Below are 8,768 nucleotides of genomic sequence, written 5' to 3'. Positions count from 1 at the left end.
TTTCAAAATTTGGTTTTGCGCATGCACAGTGCCAACTTTTTTATTTATGGAAGAATTTAAATGAAATGTGATACATAGGCACTTGGAATAAAGGAAAAATCTAACGCCAGTTTCAAAATTTGGTTTTGCGCATGCGCAGTGTCAACTTTTTTATTTATGGAAGCATTTAAATGAAATTTGATACTTTGGCGCTTGGAACAAAGGAAAATCTAACATTAGTTTCAAAATTTAGGTTTGCGCATGCGCAGTTCCAACTTTCTTATTTAGAAAAGCATGAAATGAAATTCTTCTCACAAACTGAAATTGAAGTAGCACGTCAAAAATGGATTGCCCATGTGCAACGCTATCTTTCATATTTGTGGCCGGATTTTTATGATTTTAATAGAAGTTGCATCTTACAATAATGGGAAATGAATGCAAGTGGAAATGCGCTTTATGTAAATCGTTTACGATTACTTTTTAACTTGTTGTCAATTATGATCGTTTTTTGATTGTGAATGGCATGTGACTTTATGTAATGCTGCTGTACCCCAAGTTGAGGAATTTGAATCTACATTACGTGTTTTGACAAATGTCTACATTCGTTTCATTGTTTTATGAACAGTTGTCAGTAATGTCGTTTTTTGCTTGTTTAATATCAAATAGGTAAACATAATAAATAATGTATTTACTTTATTACTTCCATACCTTGACACAAACAAAGAATTATTTTAAAAGGGCCCTCCATAATGTGTAAATTGTTTTGTGGGGTTTGGTAAACCCCATACCGCACTACTGGTGTTCTAATCAGTCACCGCACTACCGTAGGGTTAAGAAAAACTCACTGTAAATAGGATCTTTATACAAACCTTTTCTTGTATCTGTGTGTCAATGTAATATTTAAAACATGTTTAACTTTTTTATTCAATCGTAGATTAGCAAATTACTGTAGTCATTTAAAAAAGATATACAAGGCGCTTTAGAATACCCGGGTGAAAAACTGTTCCCCTACTTGCAAAAAACTGGTATAAAGTAGGATTGTCTGTAAAACCTAAAAATTTTAAAATACACAGATTGTACTTAAATAAAATAAAAAAAGCAAAAACCAATGATCACTGTAACACCTAAATAGACGTTGTGATATTAATGTCGGTTTAAGTCGATTAAAATTTAATAAACTTACTTCTAAAGGCATAACATATTTATACAGGTTTTACGATATATAGCAATAATGAAAAACATCGTGGTTCCCAAATCTTTTACAAAATATTTGGAAAATTATTTATACTCCCAAATAGAGATAGATCGAAGAATATATTAGGATACTTCAATGTCTTTCTCCATAAGAAAGGATGAAATGAGTTGAATTTTTCGAATGGGCTTCAGTGGGTGACGTCTGACAACGTTTGTCTTGGTTGGTCGGCTATCTATATTTTAGGATATTAGGGTACTTTTTATATTGGCAATCTCGGAAGTTTATCGATTTCCACCTTTGAAATTAGTCAGAGGATTGAAAAAATGGTGTAGTGCGTAAGCTAGGTACCTACTTTACATTATGCGAGGACTTCTGTGATGTGAATGGCATTTAATTAAAATGTAATCAAATTCATTTTAGGGGTAGAAATGGATAAAATTCGGCAAATTTCCAAGATAAGAATCCTCTCTTTCAACTCCCTATGTTACCTTTTATTTTTATGAAAATTACAAAGCCTATAGCGCTGTTATTTATTGATTATTAACGTACTTCATTTTGTGATATCTAAATGGTTATAAAGAAGCATTTTTGAATCGTTACAAATATCACATCAAAATTACAAATGACAGATGACCTACTGCTACCCAGATCACATTGAATATTTCTGTAATATACCAAGACCCATAACTAGAATGAAGCAGTCGGGGTGGCAAGTACTTTTCTAGGTGGGGATTAAAGTTTGCAAAAGACTTATACATCGAACAACTCTTAAGTGCATATAAGTATATATGCCTCACTTAAAAGTCTCATTTTATAATAAATAAATAAATAAATAATTAAATAAATAAAAGAAACGAATGGATATGTGGATGCAATAAGAAAATTGTTCTCTTCTGTTTCTTGTGTGCACTTTTCAGCGGAGGTTCACAAATTGACGTTCAAAATTCAAAATTCCGCCATTTATGAATTGAATTGCATGAAATTGAAATGGGGTATATACACTGTGTCCAAGATAAGGATGTCCATCATGGGAATCTCCGAAACCATAAAAGATTATGAAAAAGTTACGCAATTAAAGAGTCGGGCGTCGTCCACGGGTGCACCACCCTGTTGAAACGAACAGTTTTCAACTTTGTTTGTGTGTGTACTGTACGTCGTTGTATTTGTAATAAAAAATGCTACTCAATACCAGTGTGTACTTTTTTACGGACCATATGAAAAAAATTTGATGATGATTTCTCTTATACGAAACATTGTATTGAAAATCTCTCAGCGCTGTCTTATAGAGTTCAAGACGTGGAAACAAGAATGTGTTTTTTGTTATTTTGTATCGGTTCAAATATCATCAGAAAAAAATAAAAACGAAATCGACCAACTGCGGTTTTTTGGCACATCTTCGGAAGTAATTTTTCTCGAATTTGACCATCGTCGCATCTTTTATGGTTTTGGATATCCCCATCATATATGGTGCCGGCTATGCCTATTTTGAATTCCGTGCAGTTCGGTTCACAACTAATGAAGATGTCAAAAGGGCCTTGTTTATTTTTTTTGGCTCGTATGGTCAATTCACGACGCCGGTCTACGAATTTGTTAACTTTGTTAACTAATTTCTATCTGGGGAAACTTCGGAAAAAAAAATGTGCCAGATTTGGGTTTGCTTCAATGGACAAAAAGTCAATGAAAAGACCATATTACATAAAGTTTATATTAACAAATAAAAAAACGTACCTACGTAACTTGTGGTTTCCATATTACAAAATAATCACAAAGTTGGTTATGCAAAATGAAGCTCTAAGCCTTTATACGTCCTGATCCATTCTGATTCGTTTGATTGTAACAAGGTTTTCGAATTCTGTCTAGTTTTCGTTTGAGAATTAAGCAACGGCGTCTTCAAAATCATCTTCACATTCGGGAATAGTTGCCGGAACACTAATTTGATTGCTAATCGAACTGCATAACTGTCCAGGTACATTGCCGATGTTCGAGGTACTTAAAATTTGCTCCAACGTCATTAATTTCATTTGAAAGTAGCGTTTCTCTTCGGTCAAGCACGCCAAGTCTTTTTCCTGCTCCGCTATTACTTGCCGTAGATCGGACATTACATTCAAATCTTCTTGTCTGGATTCTCTTCTTTCATATCTTGATCTTATCTCTTCAAATCTGAGAAAAAATCAGAGTTGCATAATTCAGATAGTTTGTAATCTCCTTATGAGTTATAATATCTTATTCCTCGTACACAAACTTTCAAAATGTCAATTTTGAACAAAATAAACTGTTTTGAGAGTACTTACAGTTTAGTAACGCATTGGCATTTCCGTTCCAAATGATCAATCTTTGCCTTCAGATCCTTTTCTGTATTCTGAAATGTAGCTTTCTGTTCTTCTAGTTCTTGTGTGTGTTTATTTTGCAACTTTGTGATTTCTTCGTGCAGTCCTCTTTAAAAGGAGAAAGGAAAAGTAAAAAATAGGTGAAAGGATAACTAGCTAATTTTTTGCATTATCTAATCTAATTTTAACTAAAATTTCGTAGTGAAAAAGAATAAAAAAAATATAAAATTAAAACAATCCATTTCAAAATCATGCAAATGATAGTTTTTTAATCGTGCATTAAAAATGATAAAGAAGTCAGTATTGCTATTATGAATAGGAACCAGGAGTCGGAAAGGAACCAAGTCAGTGAAGGGTGAACCAGTGAAAGGAAAACGAAATTGTTTACTAGTCCGTTAGTACATCTACATAATGAAAAAGTTGTATTAGTGATGTGATGATAAGAAACATAGTAATAATGATAAGTTTGGTTACACACTGCGGTAAAAGAAACAGTACCCACACAGGTTGTTTACGTGACATTTGTGGTTATAAGTTATTCAAAAAAATAATAAATGGTATTTTTAATTGGCTGTATCTCAGTTAACTTTGAGAATTGACCACATCTTTTGAAGAACTTTCTGCTTAAAATGAAACATGAAACACCCTGTACATTTAGTAAAATATAAATAAATAAATTTGGTGGAATTGCAAAGTCTGTAAGTAGTTGGTGGAATTAGCGGTCGTTTTTTTCTATAAGTCAGTGAACTGTATACAGTCTATTTCAAATTAACTACTATTGCTAACTTACTTAGTTGGAGAGATTAAATTGTGAGGTTTTGTCTACTGCATCCAAATGTGGAATTAAAAAAAAAGCAAAACAACATCGCATTTTTCAGATAATAAAAAAATGTTACTTTTTATATAATAAATTGGTCTCGGCGAGATTCTGGGGGGGGGGGGGGGGGGAATATGGGGGAATAATCCGGGAAAGAATGCGGCTCTTTGATAGCGGAAGCATCCATTTTGCAGTTGCAAAGAAAAAGTGAAAAAAATATTTGTTTTGAATAACGGGTTTGTTTACCGTGCAGGTAGAAGTGAACAGAGATTTGTGTATTGTGCTCCAGGTTAGGAAGAGTGATGACGTCAGTTTACGGGGAAAAAATTCCATCCGAGAACTTCACCGGTTGGATAAATTAATACATAGAAGCGAGTTAGTTGAATGTGTCAGTTTATTACACTAGAAGCAAGGATGAAATCGGTTGAAATAGTAGGAGAACTGGTGACAAGTTCCGATAATCTTATACGGAGTGAACACCTCAGCGCTAACAAAGAGCAACAGACAAACAATGAGGATGGCGGAACGGAAGGCATTAAGGATACTGATGGAATACAGCGACCTCACAAGAAAGCAGATAAGGGAATAACTAGGAGGAAAAATGATCACCATCAGGAGACTGAAGATGAGGCAGCTGAGATATTGGGGGCATATAAAAAGGAAGTACAAAGACCATATCCAGTATACTGCGGTGCGGTGGCGGTCTCAGGATTTCCATAGAGAGATGGGAAGAGTGGAGCAGAGATAAACACAAAATGAAGAAAGAAAGCAGACGAGTACTGGAGGTGGAGGAAGAATCAGACGAAAGTACAAGCGGTCAAGAGGAGGAGGAGGAGGAAGAGACAGAAAATGAGGCAGGAAGAGGACAACAAGAAAGATGGAAATTAGATCAAAGGATGGAGACATCGGAAACGAATGTAACGAAGGGGGAGAGGCTATCACCAGGAAGCAGAGTTCCCTCAAATGCAGATATGCTAGTGGCGAAGCTGTGGTCGTACTCTATTTGATTTTCCCGAAATATTGTTGATGTAAGGAGGGCTGACCGAGCTTGTTTCATATGTAGGAGGACATTCTTTTTACGAGGTTCAGTGATATTCATTTATTTATGTAAAAAATTAAGTGCTATATATCTTTAAGATTGAAAAATTATCAAGAGAAAATGGATCTGTGTTTTCTTAAAGATATCAACCTCTGGGCAATTTTGAAGCCGTTTGTATTGCATGCCTTTTTTTTTAAATTTATGCATCTATCAAAATTGCATTTCATAGAAAAAATCATTTAACGTTAGTTCGTTCAAAATTCAAGCTAGAAAATCTCCAAACTCATAGGATTATTTATAAGATAATTTGGCTATAAAAAATTGTGCCCTATATTGTTGTTATGTAGGGCATTAAGGACAGTGCCCACGCACTAGTTATTCGGAAATTTATAGCGAAAACTAGAATTAGGAAATGAGAGAAATGTAAATTGAAACCATTTTACTATTTCATTTTTTTCATCAAAATAAAAATGAGAAAAAATGCGATACCGTAAAATTTATGTCAAGAGCTAGCCCGGAGTTATTTTGCGAAACATATTTTCAAGTTCATTTAGGAAGTAAATATTTTATCAAAAAAGGAATTGTCAATCCTCATTGTGAACCTGTTACCTAATCACCCGCTACCATGGGGCTTCAAAGAAAAGTGCCATTGTAAGGTGCGCCCGAAAAAATTTCCCATGGAAGATTCGTCCTCGTCCGATTCGCCCCCGGAAAGTTCGTCCTCTTCGCGGGCAAAACATTTATGGCGGGGATTACTTTGCTCCATGAAAACTCCGGACACTCCCCAAGAAAATTACCCCCCTCCTTCTCGCCGAAGTACTTGATCTTAGAAGATTCGTCCTATGAAAATAGGCTTAGGTTTTCCTGCAGTTTTCCTAATTCGTCAGGTAAATACCGGAGTAGTATAGAACAACTTAAGGTATTCTGCAGAGACACCTCTAAAAAGCATCATGCGGGTCACTCTGTAATTGGACGCAAGCCTGTTGAGGGCCCAGGACAAGGGGGGGTAATAAATAAATAAAATAAAAAAATGGCCACAATATCTTCGTTCGCAAGGAAAATTCCCCTTCACGATACCGTGCTACACTTCCGAAAAGTAACTACCGCCAAAGACCACCAAAATGACTCTTGCTACGACCGGTGTCACGTGAGCTCTCGTAAGAACTATACTGCAGCTACATAGAATTATCCATCCCGTATCCTTGGTCCCAAATAGGGGTGAAAATGAATTAGTAATGCGTTTTTCAAGGATTACAAAAATTTGTAGAAGACTTTAAAAATAATAAATGTTCATGTTGAGACTTGATTGGATCTAGCCCCCAAACGAAGCATTTTAAACCTTTGGTTTATCTGGAAAAATGTTTGCTTTGAGAATTTCTAAATTTTTGATACAAAACTTAATTTTTATGCGCTGTGTATTGACTTATCGTGTAATAAGTATTCATACAGAAGTAGAAAACACATAAAATTAAATATGGAAAGCCTATCCATACAATTGATCAACCTATTCAAAACGTTAAAAAAATTAACAAAAACAAAAGATGTCTACTAATAAATAAGAATTTTACCAGAGAAAATTGCGAGAGAAGAGATATATCAAATATGTACACAATTTAAACAAGGTTATATATAGAAATAGATAAGATGAGTGTCATCTGATCACATCAGTAAGGTTGAAAGATAATGATCTGCAGTTTCTACTTGATAATACAAGCTATGAGTCATCTGAGAAAAATTGCAGGATATAATAAGATAAAAAATGAAACTAACGGACCAATGTTGTTTTTAACTCAGTTTGAAGTTGAGTTTTTTATTGGAACGTCCTTGTCTCTCCGAGGAGAAGATGCTGCGATTACCCGGTCGTTAGTGTAAAATGTGTTCATTGAAAACTGTAATTGTTTTTGTGTACGGTGTACGGATACCTTTTATTTGGATATTACAATTCCCGGACAAGTAGTTAAGTCATAATTTTAGTTTATTTGTAATAACTGTTTGTGTTATTGTACCATTTTCCTTTTGTGTGTTAGGATTAAATCCCACTTTTGTAATCTTCATCATTAATTTCCGTGTGTTATTCACAACAACGTCTTTTCTAATTTACCGGTTGTTTTTATTGGATGCTTGCCCAAGGTCCATTTTAATTATTCAAAATTTTGAAGTTCAGTTTGGAGTTTAAGGTATTTGGTCTGACTCACTATCTGTTAGAAGGTAACAGGTTAACTGAGAGCAGAGTTGAATCTCTCCTCTGTGCTGGAGAGAAGTTTTGTGCCGTCGTAATAAATAAAAGGGAAAGAGCTAGCTAGGTTTTTGTTTTGGTGTTTTGTGTACGGTCTTTCTGGCCTACGGATCAGTGCACACAGCATGTTGTCAACGAACTACCATTAGAATGGAGAACATACAGGGTGTTCCTGTTCCAAATCGCATAGGAAGGTTAATTGAGTTTTGCAGATTAATATTTTTATTAAAATTTTCGTTTTAAAAATTGAGTTTGACAAGAAGCCGTCATAAAACATTGAAAATATCGATTACAAAAAATGAATTTCTCCGTCATTATAATAACTATACCTAATAAACAGTTTGATATGAACGTTTCTGAAATTTTGGTAGTTAAGAGTTAAGTTGAAAATAAGTACCGATTCTAACAATTTCCCCAAGAAAGTCCAGAGTGCAACTGGAGCTCAAATAACCATTTCTATTGACAAGTAGTATGCGTTATGAATTTTTAATCGTAGTTGGAGAACCACTACGGACTTCGCTGAAGTTCTGCCCCTGTGAGTAATTGAACGAATTACGTTACGATTGAACTTCTATTTCTATCATAACCTTCTATTGTGTTGAAACGTTGAGTGACTATTATTAATTACTCAATGATTGAAATAAATAAGTGGATCAACATTAGTTATTACTTCCATTACTTTACATTTAAAGCATTGGAAAACTACTGATAAGCGTTCTCGAATTTGCAATTCAAGTTAGGTAAAACTCATAGGTAAGTACTATTTACATGCACAGTAGAACCTAACAGTATGGTACTGCAGTATAAGCGTTACAACAATCGATGGGCATTTTATATTCTACTAAAAGAAAGGTGCAAATGAAAATAATGTTACAAATAAAGAATATGACCCTTTTGATTCACTCACTCATACTACAAATGATACCAACCTGATTTTATAATCTGCTTCCATTTTAATCTTATTGGCAGTTTCTCCATTATATGCCATTTCCTGACGTAAAACTTGAATTCCACCCTCCAAAGTATCAACGTTGCTTTGTAAGTCTTCAATGGCAGAATTTTTGCTGATAATTTCGTTCTTAAGCGAATCAATCGCCTTGAGTAATTCTACCTCGCGGGACTGATGGGACTTTTGTTGGGTGTAAAATTGATCTTCTAAAGTTTTTAGCTTAGTT

At 34.5% G+C, this 8,768-nt stretch overlaps 1 protein-coding gene across 1 annotated transcript; it reads right to left on the bottom strand.

Annotated features, from left to right (window-relative positions):
• Positions 1-2,865: 2,865 nt before the first annotated feature.
• On the bottom strand, positions 2,866-8,762 carry LOC116177434. The gene is made up of 3 exons (XM_031496410.1): positions 8,523-8,762; positions 3,466-3,609; positions 2,866-3,334 (listed from the first exon to the last, which is right to left on the bottom strand). Exons 1-3 carry the CDS (start codon positions 8,579-8,581, stop codon positions 3,049-3,051), a joined length of 489 nt encoding a protein of 162 aa, XP_031352270.1. The 5' UTR covers positions 8,582-8,762; the 3' UTR covers positions 2,866-3,048.
• Between the last annotated feature and the right edge of the window lie 6 nt (positions 8,763-8,768).

The sequence above is a fragment of the Photinus pyralis genome, unplaced genomic scaffold (assembly GCF_008802855.1).
Source record: "Photinus pyralis isolate 1611_PpyrPB1 unplaced genomic scaffold, Ppyr1.3 Ppyr1.4_LG7, whole genome shotgun sequence".
NCBI classification, from domain to species: Eukaryota; Metazoa; Arthropoda; class Insecta; order Coleoptera; family Lampyridae; genus Photinus; species Photinus pyralis.
The sequence above is the reverse complement of the archived record's forward strand: the minus strand, read 5'-3'. Positions and strand labels throughout refer to the sequence as shown.

Coding starts and splice junctions, on each gene's coding strand:
- LOC116177434 (XM_031496410.1), bottom strand. CDS start 8,581: ATGGCATATAATGGAGAAACTGCCAATAAGATTAAAATGGAAGCAGAT. Junction 3,610..8,522: donor GAAGCAGATTATAAAATCAG/GTTGGTATCATT, acceptor CTCCTTTTAAAG/AGGACTGCACGAAGAAATCA. Junction 3,335..3,465: donor TGCCAATGCGTTACTAAACT/GTAAGTACTCTC, acceptor ATTTTTTCTCAG/ATTTGAAGAGATAAGATCAA.